Genomic DNA, 21,868 nt, shown 5'->3' with positions numbered 1-21,868 from the left:
GCTCTGGGCACTAGAAAGTTCTGGGGTGCAGAGGTGATAAAGCACACCCAAAAAGAAGACCTTGGAGAAGTAAGAAAGAAGTCTTCACAGCACTTTAGAACTTTATTTGCCCAGGTGCAGACTGACACTGAAGAGACATTTTGTGCAATGAGGATAAAACTGACTGGGAAGTGGGGAGAATGTGTAATGTGTGGTGGAACAAAAAGGAAAATGGCCATTTTCAACCTCCTTTACACCACAGCTAAGGGGATAAGACTAGCAAAATAAAAGGATCTGGTATTATGAGAGAACAAGACTGTCACCACCAGCAGGGCTCTGAGGGCACCAAAAGGCCTTAATGGTGTCCCAAACACACCCTAGCCCATGATCCAGGAGTCCCATTGAAACTTGGCCCTGGAGCTCCATTTAAGCTCAGCCTAAGGCCTGGAGCTGTGCCTGTCTCCAGCCCTGTCTCTTGGATCACATTGTTGTAGGTACCTTGGTGTCTTGGATGGACCCTGCCTAAGCAGATGGTAACCAGGTCCTCCAGCCCTGCCCCTAGTGCCATCTCCTTTTGCTCCTGGCTGGGGTCCCTGTACAGCCCCTGGGCCTGGTTCATCACTTGCCTTGTCTGGAGCTGCTGATGGGCTTGCAAACCTTGATGATGCTTGAATTCTGCCTTCCAAAACAGCTCCAGCATTTGAGGGCTGAGTCTTGGTGAGCTGCCATCACATTTGTTGCAGACTCATGGCAGAGTTCTGAAAGTGGAACACAAGCATCTTCTGATGCTTAAGGCCAGCTCCTCGCTTGGACTGAAGCAGTCTGGTCCTCTAAATATCAGGGAGGAGTTGCCAACAGTCTGTTTGCACCTCTAATTATAGCTAGAAAGGACAGAATTGGCAAGCAACCTTTTTTCCCCCCTGAAAAACATGAAGGACTTAGTAAATGTGACGAAAAGGAGAGCCAAGCTGTTCAGTGACAGAGATCAGCCCTGAATCCAGAAACTCCCAAAGCCTAGCTCATTCTGACAGGAAGAAGGAATGGGACAGGGAATATTTCACATGCAGAAACATGTCAGTTCTTTCCTAGCTTCCAACAGGACCTGCTCTCATTCCCAGCAGCTAAAACCCAGGCCATGGAACAAGGTCCCGACGCCAGCAGCAGCCTGACTTCGTCCACAGGAAAATTTTAGACCTTTCAACATCCAACCTGTTCCAAGTGAGCCTTGTGAATCACCTCCAGCAGCAGCAAGAGTTAAAAGCCAAGCAAGGCTGACGCAGCTCCTAGCATCTGTGAAGGGTTTGGGTGCTATTTTTTTAACTGCCACACTAATTAGAGGTGCTAAAAAGCCAACTTGCAGGAACTAATTTAGCGAGAAATGGCCTTTTGAGCTGGGCTGCTTAGTATTGCTTCTCCTTCCCCACACTGCTTTTCTGCAGCAGAAGCCTAGATTCATAGAATGGGTTGGGTTGGAAGGGACCTTGAAGATCATCCAGTTCCAGTCCCCTGTGCCATGGCCAGGGACATCTCCCACCAGCCCAAGCTGCCCAGGGCCTCATGCAGCCTTGCCTTGAGCACCTCCAGGGAGGAGGCATCCACAGCCTCCCTGGGCATCCTGTTCCAGTGCCTCCCTACCCTCACTGCAAAGAATTTCTTTGTCATCTCCAGTCTCAATCTCCCCTCTTTCAGCTCAGAACCACTGCCCCTCCTCCTGACTCTACAAGCCTCTGTAGAAAGGTCCATCTCCAGCTTTCTTGTAGGCCTGCTTCAGGTACTGCAACCAGAAGGGGCTTTCTGTGAATCACTGACACAGCTCCCTCAGTTTGCCACTCCCTGTGTTTATCTGGAAGTAAGGAAAAGACAGCTTTAAGCATCAGGAAATAAAATCCTAGAATGGCTCAGGTTGGAAGATGATCTCTGGATCATCCACTCCAACCCTCCTGCCATGAGCAGGAACACCTCTCAACTAGACTCTGTTGCTCATCCAACCTGGCCTTGAACACCTCCAGGGAGGAGGCATCCACAACCTCTCTGGGCAACCGATTCCAGAGTCCCACCACCCTCATACTGAAGAACTTCTTCCTCAGCTCCAGACTAGCCCTGCCCTCCATCAGCTTCAAACCATTCCCCCTTGTCCTGTCTCTAGACACCCTCAGGAAAAATCCCTCTGCAGCCTTCCTGTAGGTTCCCTTCACGCAGCTCTAAAGTGCACCAGAGTCTGCTCTTCTCCAGGCTGAAGAGGCTCAAAAGGCACCTTGTGAGTCCTAATTTTCCCAGGCAAGCCAGGCAGTGGGTAAAGGAGGCAGGTCCCCAGGCAGGCCCCTGGAGCATACCTGCCCAAGGGCATGCTGGAGCAAGGTGGGATGGCCAACAAAGCGAACGTTGTCGATCTTCAGCTCAAACTTCTTGCCACACATATCTGACTTGGTCGCCAAAATGGTTGCCAGGATGACATCTGAAAACCTTGAGGAGCAGAGAGAGGAGCTGTTAGAGTTTTCCTAAAGCAACCCCCCCCAGAATATTCCTCCAAAGAGGACCAGATTTAACTCATACAGGTTCTTAAATATTAGGAATTGTGTTGAAATTGCTGTACCTGGAGCACCACCAATTATGGGAAATTAACAGCCCCTTAATTACAGCTCCTCAGATCATCACAATTACCAACCAGGAAGCATTCAGGACAAAGGCTGGAGGGTCATGCTTTATTTAATTACATGCTCAGCAAAATACATTGGAAAGATTAGATGCAGTTTGCTCAAAGATAAAACCAGCTTGAGTTAGCCATTGCCTGGATTTAGCTGCAGGTTAATAACTTACCAAGCAACTACACATGGACACAGCCTGTCACTCAAGCACAACAGAGATCTTTTAAGCCACCCAGTATGGCAGAGGAGGAAGGCAAGAAAGAGCTGATTCAATTAGAAGAAACCAACAACCAACACTTGTCCTTCCTCTCCCAACTCTCACCAGCGCAGACTCAAATTTGCTCACTTAACAGATTTGAGCTTGTGGTCACCAGGGCAGCAGCACCTCTGGAGAGCTTCCTGGCCTCACCAGGGCTTTCTCACTTGACAAACCAAACCAAGGCAAATCCATGACAGAGCAGGCCCTTCCAACGCTGAGTGCTCTGGATCAGCAGTGGGAAGAAGGCAGCTGCAAGGGCCTACGAGGAGCCTGCCCTCTAAATGCCAACTACAGCTGGGTAAGGATCCAAGATGACTAGGAAGGAATTCTTCAACTGCTCTTTCCCCCAGCCCTCCAACACCGGTCTGGTCACTACAAGCATTTGTCCTCCTCAGTGTCCCCTGAAAGAGTGAAGCTCAAATCCACAGGGGAAAGGACCCTCAGTTTAGGAAAGATGTTGAGGTGCTGGAAGGTGTCCAGAGAAGGGCAACAAAGCTGGGGAGGGGTCTGGAGCACAGCCCTGTGAGGAGAGGCTGAGGGAGCTGGGGTTGCTTAGCCTGCAGAAGAGGAGGCTCAGGGGAGACCTTCTTGCTCTCTCCAACTCCCTGAAGGGAGGCTGTAGCCAGGTGGGGGTTGGGCTCTTCTCCCAGGCACCCAGCACCAGAACAAGAGGACACAGTCTCAAGCTGCACCAGGGGAGGCTTAGAATGGATGTTAGGAGGAAATTCTTCATAGAGAGAGTGATTGGCCATTGGAATGTGCTGCTGGGGAGGTGGTGGAGTCACCATCACTGCAGGTGTTTAGGAGGCTTGATGGAGTGCTTGGTGCCATGGGTTAGTTGATTAGATGGTGTTGGATGATGGATTGGACTTGATGATCTCGAAGGTCTCTTCCAACCTGGTTAATTCTATTCTATTCTATCCTATCCTATTCCATTCTATTCTCTTCTATCCTATTCCATTCTACCTCAGTTAGCTGCAGGAGGGAACTTGCTGTCCTGAAAGTGGAGCAGTGCAAGGTTTGGTGGTAGCAAGTTCTTCCCTCATCTGAGTACTCAGGAGCTCCCATTTAACCAAATGAACCTCTGACCAGTTTCTGATGAGACTGGGGGGTTCTTTAACAATGAAAATGTTTATTTCATTTTCCTTATTTACACTTGGGGATGTGTGTCCCTTCAGCCCAGCCCCCCTCCACCAGGCAGGTGTCCCAGATAACCCAGTATCACTCAGGGAGCAGGGCAGGCCTGGGTGTGTGCTGTGCTCTCCTTATCTCTCGGCCGCAAGCGAGCCCTCCATGCCCAGAGAGGGAATTTCTGCACCGTGCTCCTGCCTCACTCTGACTTAGGGAGTGCTACAGGAACTAAGACAAATGCTCCCAGCCAGATCTTTTTTGGGTAGCCACCTCCATATGACCCACAGGCACTTGTTTTATTAGCCCTACATAGTCTGAAGATAAAGGGCAGCACAGGGGCTTCAGGAGCTGTCAGAGCTGGCGTTTGCCCGAGCAGGTCATCCTGAACACAGCTCGCTGCTGGGCTTTGGCTTATGGAAGGAGCAGCTGTGTACAAACTTCTGAATCCCTGGCAGCTCTTCTCCAAACACAGCTAAAGGCAAACAGAGAGATGGGGAGACTAGACAGAGACTCCTGAGGCCACCAAGCCCACACTCCCCTGCCACCACACTGCGCTGGGAGGCACAACAGGTGGAGTTTGTGAAGAAAGGGCCAAGTGTCCTCAGACAGGACCTGGACTGAGAGTCCCTGGAGATCACACTTGAAGCTGGATGAGAAGTCACCATGGCAGCAGTGAGCTTTCCCACCCTTTTGGCCCTGTTCTGCTGCGTCAGTTAACAGGCTCCTAATGGAGCCAGCAAGGCTGTAACGGTGATGGCTCCAAAGGAGCATGTGTCTTGCGGGGGGAAACAGAAAATGCCTGCTTGCTGGGAAGAAATTAGTTACTCTTCACCAGCCCTGGCACAGGATACCTTGGGAACTGGAAAACTGATCATTATGATGACTTGCACCACCACTAAGATCTGAGTTTTCCAAGGAATTACCCCAGCAGATCTTTTACAGACAAATGTGGTGCTGAAGGTGTCCAGCTGCTCCCCACGGCACCTCCTGTCTGCCCTGCCCTGTGCATGGCTCTGTGGGGAAGAAGAGTTGAAAAGGTTGGGTTTCTAGAGGCCTCAGGATCTTCTCACTAGCAGAGACTTCTCTTTCTGGGAGAGTACTGCAGCTGCATCCAAATGACACACTCAGGACAGACAAAGCTGCCAATTCAATCCATGACAGATGGGCTACAGGGGTGCTACCTGATGGGTACAGACACCTAGGATCACCACAAGCTCTCTCCAGAGTGACCTGGACTCCAGCTCCATCCTCCTCCTCTGATAGCCTAGAAATGCATTGGGTTTGCTGTTTTGGGGGGGGGGTGGTTTGCCCACTATGCCATTTCCTGGGCCTCAGGATGCTAGGGGGGTTAGAGGACAGCAGACACATTGCCCTCACCATTTTAACTCACTGCTGTACCTCAGAAAGTAACATTTTTACTTGATGTGTTTTAATACTGATTTTCAATCTCTAGGGCCTATTATGATGACCTAAAAATTGTAGGCTAATGAGAGCCAAAAAGTTTGTTAGAGGCAGATTGGGTTCCACAGTTGGGCAGTAACAGTCCCTTCTCCTTTTACAGGATTAGTCTGGGCACTGTGATTTCCAGAGGGAAGCAAACATCTCCTCTGCTCAGGAACTCAGCAGGCAGAAACTAAATACAAAACCTAAAAGCTCTGATTTGCCCAAAATATCCCACCAGTCTTATCACAAGCTCAATGGAGCAGCAACAGCAGTATGGTACAAACCATACCAGTGCAGATTAACTGTCAGCAGCATCTCCTCTGGAAACCAGCTGAAACCACAACTGCTGTAGCAAAAGGAAAAGGAGGGGGAAAGACTCTCAAACACAAATTCATTTGTATGCCACAGCAGTTCAAAGTAAGGCTTTTATATGCAACTCTTCTTTGAAGTAGTTTAGAATGGGAACATCTTTGTGTTAAGCAGGGGCTAGTTTAATACTTCTGGGGTTCTGGGGAGAGATTTTTTCACTGTGAGGGTGAGTGGACACTGGAACAGGCTGCCCAGGGGATTGTGGAGTCTCTGTCTCTGGAGATATCTCAAACCCACCTGGATGTGTTCCTGTGTGATCTGCTCTAGGTGATCCTGCTCTGCCTGGTGGGGGGGTTGAACTAGATAACCTTTCAAGGTCCCTTCTGGCCCCTAAGCTTCTGTGATTCTGTGATCAGCACTTCTCCCTCCACACCTTCCAAAAGGGAACATGATGCAGCCATCCAGTTCAGCTTAGTGGGGCACCAGGAACAAGTAACCAGCACAGCTGCTCCAAGCCAGGTCTCTGAAGAGCTCTCCATTATCGCTGGGGACTGAAGAGTTTCCTCTCTGACCTCCTAACTCGGTGCTGAGCAAAATGCAATTTGGTTTAGGACTCCCTGTTGGAATAACCACAATGCCGAGGCCAGACTTGGAGGATCACAACCTTCCTGAGCTCCTTAGTCCCAGATCTGGGACAGCAGCACCCCCATTCTGGATACCCTACACTAACATTAGCAAGACCCTTTGTAATTATCCTGGCAGAAACCTTCAGCAACACCTTTCCTGCAGCCACTGTGATTTAGCATGGAATTATCTCATCACTCAGTGTGAAAACAGAAACTAGAAACAGAGCACAATTAAAAGGATGGTGAGAGAAGAAAGCCATTCTAGACAGTGATTGTTCAGCATGTTTGGTCTTACCCTGAAACCAATTGCTCATCAGTTAGAGGACATTGGTCTCTGAAATGGGAACATGGCCATAAAGACAAAACAAAACACAACAGGAGAAAATAAACCAGGCAAGTACACAAAATACCAAAGAAAAAGAGAAAGAGAAATAAATGTTAAACCCCAGGATGAAGTATGCAGGGTTAAACTCCTGTAAAGGAAACAGAACTGTTGAGAAGAGTCAAAAGTTAATGGGAGGCGTCAAAAGCTGAGTTAATGGGAGGTGAATTCTGGGGAACATACTGCAGGCTGAAAGCAGGCACTTCAGTCCTCTCTGGCTGCTGCAAAGTGTTCCCACACAGGCTGCACTTAGAGCTGTAGCTACACAGTACTTCTTCGTTTGGGCTTACCTTAAGAGAGAACAGAGGAGGCTGCAATCTGGTTTCAAGCAGATTCTAAACTTCAGTCTCTTTTCCAGACTGTTCCTAGGGTATTCCTCAAAGGAACATCCTGTGCAGCCTCAAATGACTCCACAGCTCTTTCACAATCGCTTCTGGGGCCTCCAGAGCCACGAGACGTAGAAAAGAGACTTAGCCAAACACTTATTGCTGCATGCACAGCCAGGACTCTGTCCAGGGCCTTGCACACAGAGCTCCTGCTGCTCCCCCTCCCCAGGACCTGAACAACAGGTAGCAGCCCAGCCAGACTCACAGCACAAGCACAAAGTCATTTTCATCTCTGTCCACCCCAAGCAAAAAAGCAGAAACTGAGGAGAAGCAGGCTGAAAAGGTTTAAAAGCAAAGAACCTGAAAACCTTCTTTACAAGAGGTACAGAGGGAGGCTCTGGTAACAGCTTCACTCACTTTCATGTCAGAGAAACAAACACCTATTTTCATTTTAAGAGTCAACTGCTTTTTTCTCCCCAAATAACAAGGAAAGGGGGAAAAAAGGGCTTGCTGCCTGAAACAAATCCCTTAACTATACTGAATAACTCATCTGATACAAGTTTTATTCTGCCCATGTTAGAAAAGTGGAGACAAAATGTAAACTTCCAACAATTATTTAACCTAAAAGACAGCAGATTTCTCCTAGTCAGGTTAAAAAAGGAACCCAGAGCAATCCCAAATGGCAAATGACACAAAGGGGGTGATAGGACAGGAAGGGTGTCCCAGGGGATGGAGGGAATGAATGGAAAAGCTCACAGAAAGGAAGCCTTTCAGCACAAACATCAGGACAAACACTGGAGTCCAGTGAAAGAGGGACAGAGGATGCAGAAATGTTATCACAGAACTACTGTTTGTTAGAAAGGGACATTCATGGCCTTGTTTGTCACTAACTTGGGGGGGGTGTTGTAACAGAAGCATTTGGCCAAGTTGTGACATCAGTGCTGTGGAACTTGCTGAAACCTTCTTCACTTAGTGATGCCACTGAAAAACGTAAAGCCTGTTGTCACCAAGGTGACTCTAAAAGCAGCTTCACCAGGATGCTTGCTTGCTGACTGCACCACCACCAGAGGAATGACAGAAATCATTCCAAACCACTGAACAAAACAGTATATGCTCTGGCTTCAAAGGAGTCCTTGCCTGACTTTTTTTTTCCCAGGGAAAACCAAACAAAGCCAAGCAAAAACCCAAACACTTCCAGCCTGGCAGGCATTTCCATCAGCTGGGGGGGGGGGGGGGGGGGGGGAGTGTTACTGCTACAGCACTCAACACTGAAGGATGTTTCTGAAGAGAGCAAACATGAAAGGCTAAGAGAAGTCTACAAAAGAGAGACACTTGACAGGCAATTTGTTTTGACAGTGGCAGATTCTCCTCAATACCTTTTTGCTACGTGGCTGCCATCAACACACCTCAACCACTTCTGCTGCTTGACTTGGTTTGAAAAGGAAGGGGAAAAAATATCTATACTCTGAAGAGCCAAACACACAACTTCACTGGGGAGGAACTAATACAGGCAAATACACAGCAGTGGCCAAGAGGCAGGATTGTCATGAATAGGCTGCAACTCTCCCTGAAAGCCAAAGAGCTCACCAATGACCAGGAAATTTGAGTCTGAAGGCTAAAAGAGATCCAATTATGCACCCAAACATGCCCTGGGGAAATGGAGAGTTGAGGCACCCCAAATGATGTGATTTTGGCCTTTCTGCCCTTCCAATGGATTGGGAAATCCATTGGAAAACAATTTTTTACCTGAAGGGAGGTTGTAGCCAGGTGGGGGTTGGCCTCTTCTCCCAGGCACCCAGCACCAGAACAAGAGGACACAGTCTCAAGCTGTGCCAGGGGAAGTTTAGGCTGGATGTTAGGAAGAAGTTTTTCCCAGCACTGGGATGTGCTGCCCAGGGAGGTGGTGGAGTCCCCATCACTGGAGGTGTTTAGGAAGAGACTGGATGAGGCACTTGGTGCCATGGTTTAGTTGATTAGATGGTGCTGGGTGACAGGTTGGACTTGGTGATCTCAAAGATCTTTCCCAACCTGGTTAATTCTATTCTATTCTGTTCTATTCTATTCTGAGGCCATAATGCATACACCTCAGCTGCTCCAGAAGAGGTCACTTCAAAAGTGGCTCTGTCTTCCCATAGCTCAGGGAAAAAGCAACAGAGCCTTATCCAGGATGCAGCTGCTGCCAGGTTGTAGGTAAATTCATGCCAGCCGCCCGGTATAAAACCCCATGAACCCAACCCTCTTAACTGTTGCAGCAACAAGATAAACCTGAGATAACCTCTGCTACTCAACATGAAACATGGGAAAGCCTGTGCTGGAGCCCAGGATTGGCCTCTAGCAGAGCCAATGCTTTCAGAGCAACAGAAACATTTCTCCTCTTCTGTTTCCCTGCAGGTGTAAGGCAGCTACAGACAGATCCACAGGAGCTAAGGCTAAGTCACTCAGGTGACTTCCTGCTGGCCGAACAACCTTGTTGGGCAGCTCGGTTTCAGCTAGCTCAACACAAGGCTTACCAACACTGACTTTAGGAAGAGCCAGGGCAGACTCTGCTGCATGGATTTGTTTGGATTGTTGTACATAAAACTGTACAAGTGCTAAGTTCTTTCTTCTGAAGATCACCACCACAGAGGGGGATTTCTGCCTTAATATTCTTCTGTTCAGCACTTCAGACCTCTCAGCCTTTGCACTCAGTGAGCTCAGCTGAGAGAGCAGAAATTCTTTTAAACACTAAAAGCTTAATTACAAACACCTGACTAGGAGATTAGGCCCTGCCTTTCAAACCCAGAGCTCTGCTCACCACTACCATGACACAACCTACATTCTTTGGTTAATGTAGGTTACACAGCAGCATGTTAAATCTACCTAACACCAGTTTCAGGAAGACACTAGCAGCTTTCCCATCGCTTCATTCTATGATCTATGACTCAGAATTGTCAGGGCTGGAAGGGACCTCAAGGCTCAGCCAGTTCCAACCTCCTGCCATGGCCAGGGACACCTCACACTACAGCAGGCTGCTCACAGCCACCTCCAGCCTGGCTGCAAACACCTCCAGGCAGGAGGCTTCCACCACCTCCCTGGGCAGCCTGTGCCAGGCTCTCACCACCCTCATGGGGAAGAATTCTTCCTGACATCCAATCTGCATCGACCCATTTCTAGTTTTGCTCCATCCCCCCCAGTCCTATCCCTCCCTGACACCCTCCAAAGTCCCTCCCCAGCTTCCTTGGAGCCCCCTGCAGATCCTGGAAGGCCACAGTAAGGTCTTCTCCAGACTGAATTGCTAACAGCTTTTCCTACATGAGTAGCAGTCATGCATCACACTAATTCAGCACCATGGGCACCATCCAGAGAAAGCATCAAGTGCTCTGCCCAAATGGCAGAGGCAACAGGAACCAGCTCTGGACAGAAGCTGATACCATTCCAACACCTTTTCATCTATCTAGAGAAATACCAGAGCTAGGCTTTGGAACAGCAACCAACAAAATCCCTGAGATAAGCAGTGAATGTGTGCACTCAGCCTTCCTCCTGTGCTGCCATCCACAGCACAGTCTGAAACACCTTCACCACATTTACAGACCAGGGCTTGCTCCCGGGGGAGCTGTCCCTGTGCTGCACTGCACTCCTCGCAGACATGACACAAGGCTGCACCTGATCGTCTCAGAGACACCAGAAGAGGCAAAAGACAAAGGACTGGAAGCAAAATGTGTTCTCATGAGATGCCAGTCCTAGATAAAACAAAGAAACTGATCTAGTCTACTGTCATGGGTGACTTTTAACTGCAGCTAAACCATTCTCAGGCATAAAAAACAAGTTTACATTTTGCAAGGCTGGGATCTAAATTTCCTTTCTAAGGGCAACTGCTGAGTACTTTTTTTTACTGTTCTGTGAAAGAAGAACAGCAGCTCCCCCATTTTATTAATACTGGAGATTAAAACACATATCACAGAAAAAGATCTGCCTTTTTCTTTCCCAGATTTGCCTCCTATCTGATGGTGATAAACTTAGAACCCTGCAGCAGATTTCAGATTTCCCACACACAGTAATTAGAGGATCCAGCCCCTATTCACTGCATTGGTTGCCCTGTTACTGAAAAAAAACCATCCCCAAGTCTCAAGTTTTCTTTCCAGGTCCTGTTTCACCCCCCAGACACAAAGGCAGCTATACCTGGAGAAACAAAATGGAGTTCTTCATTAGTGCATGGATACAAGAAGTACATGAGCTAGGGAAGGGTCTGAGGCAGCTGAAGAATAGATCTGGTTAGAGGGAGGCAGGCAGAGGGAAGTGGGGTTTTGCCAAAGGATTAATACTTGTAGTTTTGAAAGAGTAATGTTGTCTAACAAGCTGTTAATAGTTTGAGGCTGGTACTTTAGCCTAGGGTCTTAGTTACAAAGAAGAAGAGGAAGTTTCTGGATATCTTTGAGTAAAAGGTAAATGAAGTAGGGGATTGGATACAGGAGAACAATACAGATATGTCTATACCATTCCATTCATTTGCTGGCTAGGATACAGTTTGGGCAGCACAAACTATAACACATGCACAAACTACCTGACCAGAACACCACAGATTCAGCATTCCCTCATGAGACACTCCTGGTCACTGAGCACCAATTTTCCCACGTGTCATTAAATAACTTTGTGGAAGGTTATCTTCTCTCCAGTCAGAAAGAATTTGCCTACTGAACTAGGAGGCAAGACAGCAAGAGGTCACCTCCCTGCTGGTTCAAACTCTAGGGCAAGGAGAAACGTTTTCCCCCTACCTGGAGTCCCCATCTTGATCTTCTGTGGTATCTCCGGAGCTGTTGACAGCATATCGGCTCCTGGGTTTATCTGAAGCAGAGGATAAGCAGATTGTCCCTTTACCAAGTTGGGTTTACAGTCTGTGTGTTAAGAGAATACTTGCTGTGCCCTTAAAAAAATTATCTGTAAGGCAGATCTCCAAAAGCAGGTGCAGGAAGCCCATTCCTTTTCAGGTAGATGCGCCACAGCTTGGGGGGTTGGGGTTTTTTTAACCCTCAATTGAAAAAAAGAGGAAGAGGATTTTCAGCCTCAGGCCAGAAAGCAAAATATTCACAGAAACAGATTCTCTCCCAAGTGCCAGGGACCAGTTTGCAGTTCAAGAGGGTGGAAGAGAAAATTCTGACCAATGCATGTCCCTCTTTCTTGCTCAGGTTTGTGACAATGACAACGCTGCAGTGTCCTGCAGGCACACTTACTGGAACCCTTTAGCCACAAAAAGCAGGAGGGGAAGGCAGGGAAAGAGGCAGTAGAAAACCCCAACTGTCTTTTCAGATTTTACCCATAAAAACAAAAAGATACTCAGAGCTGGCTCCCTCCTGGTCAAAAGCAACTCCCGAAGCAAGCAGAGGTGTCAGACCTCGAGGGACACACGGCAGCAAGCCTGAGACACAAGTCAAACACCCTCAGCACCTTCACGCCTCACAGCAAGGCACTGGCCCACTGACCCCAACCACATCCATCCTGCCTTGCCCCCACAGCCCCCAGGCTGCAGGCAAAACAGAGCCCAGCCTCAGATCCCATCCTGGATCGGGAATCTTGGAGGAAGAGATACAACCAACACTGGCTCCACAGCAGAGTGGCAGCACCTGGCAGTTCCTGTGCTCCCATTTGCCAGAAGAAATGAAACTTCTGCCCCTCACTATTCAACACAAGTGATCAAAATCTCTTCCACCCTTTACTGGTTAAAGCTCACTTGGCATCTGCCCCAGATCAGTGCCTTCACCTCTCACCCTGCCTCTTCCTTCCCCTACAGCTTTTAAACCCTGCACCACTTCAGCTGGCCCAGGCATGGCAGCGAAGCACCTGGGCAGTAACACCTGGCACTGACTTGGTTTGATGAACATGGGGGGTAGGAGGGATGGCAGACTCTCACAGTGGATGAGAGATGGGGGGGGAAGGGGGTGCCAAGCCCCCATGTGGGTGGATATGAAACATGAGGGGGTGCCAGGCCCCTATGGTGCGTATGAGATGGGAGGTGGGGGGTGGTGCCAGGCACTCATGCTGGGTATGGGATGTGTAAGGGGTGCCAGGCCCCCATGGTGAGTATGAGATGGGAGGTGGGGGATGGTGCCAGGTGCCCATGCTGGGTATGGGATGTGTAAGGGGTGCCAGGCGCCCATGGTGAGTATGAGATGGGAGGTGGGGGATGGTGCCAGGTGCCCATGCTGGGTATGGGATGTGTAAGGGGTGCCAGGCACCCATGGTGAGTATGAGATGGGAGGTGGGTGGCGGTGCCAGGCGCCCATGCCGGTACGGGATATGTAAGGGGTGCCAGGCGCCCATGCCGGTATGGGATGTGTAAGGGGTGCCAGGCGCCCATGCCGGTATGGGATGTGTAAGGGGTGCCAGGCCTCCACAGCATGAGCGGTGTAAGGGACGCCGGGACCCCGGAGCGCTGTAAGGTCGGGGGGCGCACCAGGCCCCCACGGTGTGAGGCGTGCGGGGCTGAGGGGTGCCCGCCTCGCAGGCAGGGGCCGAGGCACGGGTGGGTGTGTGGGCGGTGTGGGGTAGCAGGGCGGAGCCAGGCCCGGGCGGAGGCTCGGGCGGCCGCCGTGCCGTGCCCTGCCGGGCCGCGCCGTGCCCTGCCGGGCCGTGCCGTGCCGCGCCGTGCCCTGCCGTGCCGTGCCCTGCCGGGCCGTGCCGCGCCGTGCCCTGCCGTGCCGTGCCCTGCCGGGCCGTGCCGCGCCGGGCCGGGCCCCGCGGCGTCGCGCACTTACTGGCCTGTGCGGCGGGGTGCTCGGCGCCGCGCTGGAAGGGGAAGCGGAAGAGCAGCTTGTTGCCGCGGCTGCCCGAGCTCACCAGGATAACGCTGATGGGGCTGGTGCTCTCGCCCATGCCGGCGCGGCTCGGCACGGCTCGGCCCGCAGGAAGGCCGCCGCCGCTCCCGGCTTCCGCTTCCGCCCGCAGCCACCGGCCGGCGGCTCCCGGGGCGGCGGATGCGGAGCTGGCGCCGGGGCTGGCGACCGGCTCGGGGCCTCCCGACAGCGGGCACAGCGCATCCGGCCGCAGCCGCTCACGGCCCGGCTCAGACCGGGAGCCCCCGGCCCCGGCTCAGACCGGAACCCCCCGGCCCCGGCTCCCGGTGCCGCCCAGCGCCGCCAGTTCAGACCAGCAACTCATAGCCCCTGCGGCCCCGGCTCCCAGTGCAGCTCAGTGCCCCCAGTGCAGCCCAGTGCCCCCAGTGCAGCCCAGTGCCCCCAGTGCAGCCCAGTGCCCCCAGTGCAGCTCAGTGCCCCCAGTGCAGCACTCCATACACCTGCAGCTCAGTGCCCCCAGTGCAGCACTTCATACACCTGCAGCCCAGTGCCCCAGTGCAGCTCAGTGCCCCCAGTGCAGCATTCCATACACCTGCAGCCCAGTGCCCCAGTGCAGCTCAGTGCCCCCAGTGCAGCACTCCATACACCTGCAGCCCAGTGCCCCCAGTGCAGCACTCCATACACCTGCAGCTCAGTGCCCCCAGTGCAGCACTTCATACACCTGCAGCCCAGTGCCCCCAGTGCAGCTCAGTGCCCCCAGTGCAGCACTTCATACACCTGCAGCCCAGTGCCCCAGTGCAGCTCAGTGCCCCCAGTGCAGCACTCCATACACCTGCAGCCCAGTGCCCCCACTGCAGCTCAGTGCCCCCAGTGCAGCACTTCATACACCTGCAGCCCAGTGCCCCAGTGCAGCTCAGTGCCCCCAGTGCAGCACTCCATACACCTGCAGCCCAGTGCCCCAGTGCAGCCCAGTGCCCCCAGTGCAGCACTTCATACACCTGCAGCTCAGTGCCCCCAGTGCAGCCCAGTGCCCCCAGTGCAGCACTCCATACACCTGCAGCCCTGTCCCCCACTGCAGCCCAGTGCCCCCAGTTCAGCACTCCATACACCTGCAGCCCTGTCCCCCACTGCAGCCCAGTGCCCCTAGTGCAGCACTCCATACACCTGCAGCCCAGTGCCCCCAGTGCAGCCCAGTGCCCCCAGTTCAGCACTCCATACACTTGCAGCCCTATCCCCCAGTGCACCCCAGTGCCCCCAGTGCAGCACTCCATACACCTGCAGCCCTGTCCCCCAGTGCAGCCCAGTGCCCCCAGTTCAGCACTCCATACACTTGCAGCCCTGTCCCCCAGTGCACCCCAGTGCCCCCAGTGCAGCACTCCATATACCTGCAGCCCAGTGCCCCAGTGCAGCCCAGTGCCCCCAGTTCAGCACTCCATACACCTGCAGCCCAGTGCCCCCAGTGCAGCCCAGTGCCCTCAGTGCAGCACTTCATACACCTGCAGCCCTGTCCCCCAGTGCAGCTCAGTGCCCCCAGTGCAGCACTCCATACACCTGCAGCCCTGTCCCATCTAATCAACTCAACCATGGCACCAAGCACCCCATCCAGTCTCTTCCTAGACACCTCCAGGGATGGGGACTCCACCACCTCCCTGGGCAGCACAGCCCAGTGGCCAATCTCTCTTGCTGGTGAAAATTTCCTCCTAACATCCAGCCTGAACCTCCCCTGGCACAGCTTGAGACTGTGTCCTCTTGTTCTGGTGCTGCTTGCCTGGGAGAAGAGCCCAACCCCCACCTGGCTACAACCTCCCTTCAGGGAGTTGCAGAGAGCAAGAAGGTCTCCCCTGAGCCTCCTCTTCTGCAGGCTAAGCAACCCCAGCTCCCTCAGCCTCTCCTCCCAGGGCTGTGCTCCAGACCCCTCCCCAGCTTTGTTGCCCTTCTCTGGACACCTTCCAACAAGTCAACCTCTTTCCTAAACTGAGGGGCCCAGAGCTGGACACAGGACTCAAGGTGTGGCCTAACCAGTGCAGTGTACAGGGGCAGAATGACCTCCCTGCTCCTGCTGGCCACACTGTTCCTGATGCAGGCCAGGATGCCATTGGCCCTCTTGGCTGCCTGGGCACACTGCTGCCTCATGTTCAGCCTACCATCAACCACTACCCCCAGGTCCCTCTCTGCCTGGCTGCTCTCAGCCACTCTGACCCCAGCCTGTGGCACTGCCTGGGGTTGCTGTGGCCAATGTGCAGCCCCTGGCACTTGGCTGTGTTCAATCTCATGCCCTTGGCCTCTGCCCCTCTGCCCAGCCTGTCCAGGTCCTTCTGCAGAGCTCTCCTACCCTCTAACAGGTCAACACCTGCCAGGACTGACTGTACTGGCACAACTTACTTTGTGGGTCCTCTGAATTTACTCCTGCCTCTAGATCAGGGAGGGGAAATTATTTCCTTTTGGTGCCTTCATCTTACTTTGTGTTTAATAAATCAGAGATTAGCAGCAGTTAAATTGCAGCACGTCCTGGGAGGTTGCATCCAAACTGCCTCTATTGGATTGTCTGCTTAGGTGTTTGAAAGCTCTCAAACAGCCCAGCTCTGATATTGCTCTGTAATCCCCCCTGGGGGGACATCGGGCAGAGGGGTGGCTGAGTGTGGAGATGAGCAATCCTCCCACCCCCCAGGGTACACTGCCCAGAGGGGTGGCTGAGGGGGGAAAGGAGCAATCCCCCTCCCCCACCCAGGGTACACTGAACAGAAGTGGTGGCTGAGGGGCGAGAGGAGCAGTCCCCCTCCCCCACCCAGGGTACACTGAACAGAAGTGGTGGCTGAGGGGCGAGAGGAGCAGTCCCCCTCCCCCACCCAGGGTACACTGCCCAAAGGTGGTGGTGAGGGGGCAGAGGAGCAGTCCCCCTGCCCCCAGGGTACACTGCCCAAAGGTGGTGGTGAGGGGGCAGAGGAGCAGTCCCCCTGCCCCCAGGGTGCACTGCCCAGAGGTGGTGGTGAGGGGGCAGAAGAGCAGTCCCCCTGCCCCCAGGGTGCACTGCCCAGAGGTGGTGGTGAGGGGGGAGAGGAGCAGTCCCCCTCCCCCCCAGGGTACACTGCCCAGAGGTGGTGGTGAGGGGGCAGAGGAGCAGTCCCCCTGCCCCCAGGGTGCACTGCCCAGAGGTGGTGGTGAGGGGCGAGAGGAGCAGTCCCCCTCCCCCCCAGGGTACACTGCCCAGAGGTGGTGGTGAGGGGGCAGAGGAGCAGTCCCCCTGCCCCCAGGGTGCACTGCCCAGAGGTGGTGGTGAGGGGGGAGAGGAGCAGTCCCCCTCCCCCCCAGGGTACACTGCCCAGAGGTGGTGGTGAGGGGGCAGAGGAGCAGTCCCCCTGCCCCCAGGGTGCACTGCCCAGAGGTGGTGGTGAGGGGCGAGAGGAGCACAAGGGAGTAATCTGCGGGGCCATTCTCCAGCAGCCTGGCGATAACAATTGCGGCGAGAGAAGGTGTCGCCGAGGGGAGAGGCTTGTCCAAGGGCGATTAAAGAGCAGTCACATTATCATGGCAGCGCATTCCCCATCAGCCAGAGCTGGGCAGCTGTGTTAAAAGTTCCTGGTCTGCCTGCCTTGGAGCGCAGTTCTACTTTCTTAATTACCAAATTGCAGATCTATTTCTGCTGTCTAGCTCTTGGAGGCTGCAGTTAGCTTAAAGCACAGTGTTGCATCTTCTTGGAACACTGGTAAGGAAATGAAAGAGTAAAGCCAGGATTTAGGTTCCACTTTTCAGATGACCCCAAACTTATTTGTGCCCCAAACTTGGCAGAGCTACAGCACACGTGTGCCAACTTCTCCCCTCGAGGGGGATGCAATCCCTGTGGAGAGTACAGGCCTGTGGGGAAAGGTATCCCTGGTCTCATGGTGGGGACACTCAGCTGCCCACTGGATTTATAGTCAGGGCTGATGGAAACTAGAATCCCACTTCTATATCAGGGCCTGGGGTTTGCTTCTGCCATTGAAAATCAGAAACTCTGTCAGCCTGCTGTTGGAACAGGATTGACAAAGCCCTCTGGTCACCTCTGGTGACATTTTACAGCTTTATGACAAAGATTCATCATAGAATCATAGAATCAGTCAGGTTGGAAAAGACCTCAGAGATCATCGAGTCCAACCTGTCACCCAACACCACATGACTAACTAAACCATGGCTCCAAGGGCCACATCCAATCCCCTCTTGAACACCTCCAGTCATGGTGACTCCACCACCTCCCTGGGCAGCACATTCCAGCGGCTAACAACTCTCTCTGGGAAGAACTTTCTCCTCACCTCCAGCCTAAGGGACATTCTGCTGTGTGATAATTATGAGAAGCAGCAGCAAGAGAGGAAGGCAGGTCTGGGGGGACTTCCCAAGGCTTCAGTATTGGTCCTGGGACAGAGGAACTCCAGCAATCATTTCCACTTCCTTGCATTGCTGAAACCAGGGCATCCACATCTCACTACCCTGTGGGCACCTGGAGCACTGGGCTGGAGGAACTTGGCTGAGAGCCTCACGCAAGGACAGGGAGAGTCACTCTTCATGTCACTCTGGGGGGACGTCGCTGAGAATCATGCTTTTCCTACCAGGCACATTCCTGAGCTGTTCCCATCACCATTCCCAGTGCAGCCTTGATCCTGGGCAAGCAGCCTCCTGCTAGCAAACCACTGTCACCTCCTGGCTGCTCTGGCTTTTCATAGAATCCTAGAATCAAGCAGGTCAGAAAAGACCTCAGAGATCATCAAATCCAACCTATGACCTAATACCCAACACCTCCTGACAACTAAACCATGGCTCCAAGTCCCACATCCAATCCCTTTTTGAACACCTCCAGGTCCAGTGATGGGGACTCCACCACCTCCCTGGGCAGCACATCTCCAGGGCCAATCTCTCTTGCTGGGAAGAACTTTCTCCTCACCTCCAGCCTAAACCTCCCCTGGCACAGCTTGAGACTGTGTCCTCTTGTTCTGCTGCTGGGTGCCTGGGAGCAGAGCCCAACCCCCACCTGGCTCCAACCTCCCTTCAGGGAGTTGGAGACAGCAAGAAGGTCTCCCCTGAGCCTCCTCTTCTCCAGGCTAAGCAACCCCAGCTCCCTCAGCCTCTCCTCCCAGGGCTGTGCCCCAGACCCCTCCCCAGCTTTGTTGCCCTTCTCTGGACACCTTCAAGTCTCTCAATGTCCTTCTTGAGCTGAGGATCCCAGAGCTGGACACAGGACTCAAGGGGTGGCCTGAGCAGTGCTGAGCACAGGGCACAAGGACTTCACTGCTCCTGCTGGCCACACTCTGCCTGCTGCAGGCCAGGATGCCCTTGGCCTTCTTGGCCACACTGCTGGCTCCTGTTCAGTGCTAGTGCAAGAGGAACTCGGCAAATTCATTCAATCTGCATAAAGATTTCAGTGCCAATGAGCCCTCCTGCATGGGCATCACTGCTCGTCATGCCTGCACAGCCCTTGATCCCACACCCATGGGAGATCAGAGGTCAGGTTAAACAGCTGGCAGCCAAAGAGGAAGGAGTCCCCTAATAACAAATGTGTCTTTACCAACAGCATCTTAATGTGCAACAGAAATTTGCTGTCTGAAAAGGACAAAGTTTTGAAATGCATGTAGCAAGGGACAATGCCTGCAGCCTCCCTTGGTACCTCCATCTGTTTGCTGTCCTCTGCCCTGGCTGAGGGGCTGCTGCCCACACCATCAGAGGCACTTTTACTGCTCTGCACTGCGTTTGTGTAGGCAGAGTTAGCTCCAGGTTTTCAGTGGCCATGTGTGGCATCTGTCAAAGGGAGGACATACAAAGAGCACTTCCTTATGGTAGAGTGATTGTCCTCACTGGGTCTCAGGTGAGTTCCCTGTTGTATCCCCTCTCAGATACCAAGTAAATGACCCAGCCAGTGGACAGAAGTGCTGAGGCAGGAGCTGTGCTACTGAACATAATCCTCATGAAATCCCAAATGAGGTGTTGGCCTCCTCAGAGGGGATGGTAATACAAGGGCACCAAACCCAGCTAGGCTTGCAGACCAAGAAGCATCAAGTGCTTTTTTCCTGCCCATTGGGAGAGTTCTCCTGCTTCCTGTTACAGATGACATGCAGAGAGGCTTACATTCAGAGCACAGGGGCTGGGTCAGAGCCCTTCTGCAGGTGACACTGCAGCCACCAGCGTGCTGGGGACAGTCCAGAGAATATAGCAGCTGCTGTCTGCCCCCATCCCTGCCCCTTCTCTAGCACCTGACCCCAGGGATTTGGTGGCAGAGCCACAGCCCCAGGAGAGCAGAGCCTATTGGTCGTGAATGTACCAACTCCTCTGGGCTGCAGTCTACCCAGCGATGAGAGACCTCTCCCCACGGGCAGGCACCGAAGAAGCCCCCACTGTAAGAGCAGCACATTGGAGCCCAGCTCCCACCTCAAACCCAACAGCTGCCAACAGCTAGGTTCCCATGCCCAGCAGCACAGCACAACAGCACCATGGCTCCCAGGAGAGGCTCCAAATTTGGTCCACTCTTCTATGTGATGTGTAGTGGGGTTGGGTGATGTGATTGCACCAGGGCTGCTGCTTTGGTACAGATAACCATAGGCTGGACATATTCCAATGCATGTGTGGCCCAAGTGTCACTAGATCCCTCAAAAGGATTCTCTCTAAGCAGGGCAACCATGTCTAGGGAGAACCTTCTGTGGCAGTTGGTAGCATTGCTGTGGAGCACAGACACATCCCGCTGAGGAGCCTGGTCTGTACCTATCAACCTTCTCCACACAAATGTGTGAGGCCATTTGGGCAGGGAACACTCTGCCTGGAGCAGCCAGCTTCCAGTGCAAGCTGCCAGCACTCCCTGCTGCACTCAGGTCCTGTGGTTTATCAGGGTGGCAGAGAGATTTTACCTCTGCTTCATGTGCTGGCAGGATATTCATTCCCTGAGGTTCAGCAACCACCATCTCCAGCAGGGTATTTCTTTGACATTTTGCCCACTTATTTGTGATTACAGACTTGTGCTGGGCTTCCCTTTGCCTCTTTGGTTCTTCACCCATCAAGTGTGTCCATGGACTGAAGCTATTGTGGGACCAGGCTTGCCATCTATTGTGGAACCAGGCTTTCCACCTGTCGTGGGACCAAGCTTTCCTGTGCATGCCCAGCACATGGCACACGGCACACCAGCACTGGCTGTGCTGCTGAGGGCCAATGTACAGCGCTGCTAATGCAGTAAGCTCCCACAGAAATCAAAGATGTGCAGTAAGAGGCATTTAATGATGAAAAAAAAGGAGTCTGGTTGGGCTTTCTCGCCCATGTGGACCCTATTTAACCCCACAAGCTCCCTCTCCCTGCATCTCTGGGATCATTCCTACTGGTGCTGTTAGAAGCAATCTCGACTGGGGAGTGTCCCTAATTCTTTGCAGGAGACTGGCAACGTGATGTCCTGGCAGTGCTGAAGCAAACAGCAACATTTCCACTGACTGCCACAAAGTCAGGGTCATCCCCACTCTGATCACACTGCACAGCTCCCAGCCTGTCCCCAGCACTCCTTAGGAATCATTTTGTAGGAGATACTGGGCCAGGTGGTAGCCACAAATACTGGGAGTGCACAAGATGGCACAGCCAGGTCCAGCCTCATGTTCACACCTGTGAAGCAAGGCAGAAAATGAAGGTATTTTTTACTCCTAGCTCCTTAGTATGCTTGAAATCCACCCACTCCTCAGCTTAAAGCTGTGTCCTAATGCTCTGCTGCTGGAATTTTCCAGCAGGGTCTCCCTGCTCCTGTATCAAACCGTGTCCAGACAATTTCTTTGGGCCACACAACCATGATGTTCAGAAGCAAGAGGCTGATAAGGCCAGCAGGCGAGGCCCTGACCCTTGCTGAAGTAGGCATTGTTTTGCAGAGAGATAAGAGTCTCCCACCTCCAAGGGTGGGCCTCTGTGGTGACCAATGAACGTGGACAGGCAGCAAGGTCCACTCTCCCCTTCCTCTTTATAACCAGGGCTTCCACAGCAAGCAGTCCAAACCTGCTCTGAGCTTTCATCGCA

The 21,868-nt window shown here is 52.8% G+C and overlaps 1 protein-coding gene across 4 annotated transcripts in view; it reads right to left on the bottom strand.

Annotated features, from left to right (window-relative positions):
- The window catches only part of NPRL3 (NPR3 like, GATOR1 complex subunit), a 72,551-nt gene extending 58,582 nt beyond the window's left edge, over positions 1 to 13,969 (bottom strand). For 3 of the 4 annotated variants that reach the window (XM_054180730.1, XM_054180728.1, XM_054180731.1), the window contains exons 1-4: positions 13,829 to 13,969; positions 11,852 to 11,921; positions 6,688 to 6,726; positions 2,313 to 2,442 (exon numbers count right to left, since the gene is read on the bottom strand). In XM_054180730.1, coding sequence (XP_054036705.1) covers positions 2,313 to 2,442; positions 6,688 to 6,726; positions 11,852 to 11,921; positions 13,829 to 13,946 — 357 coding nt within the window. In that variant the 5' untranslated portion in view covers positions 13,947 to 13,969. The remainder of the gene's footprint in view (positions 1 to 2,312; positions 2,443 to 6,687; positions 6,727 to 11,851; positions 11,922 to 13,828) is intronic. The other variant, XM_054180729.1, reaches the window with a different exon arrangement.
- Between the last annotated feature and the right edge of the window lie 7,899 nt (positions 13,970 to 21,868).

Source organism: Dryobates pubescens, chromosome 4, assembly GCF_014839835.1.
Source record: "Dryobates pubescens isolate bDryPub1 chromosome 4, bDryPub1.pri, whole genome shotgun sequence".
Classification (NCBI taxonomy): Eukaryota; Metazoa; Chordata; class Aves; order Piciformes; family Picidae; genus Dryobates; species Dryobates pubescens.
The sequence above is the reverse complement of the archived record's forward strand: the minus strand, read 5'-3'. Positions and strand labels throughout refer to the sequence as shown.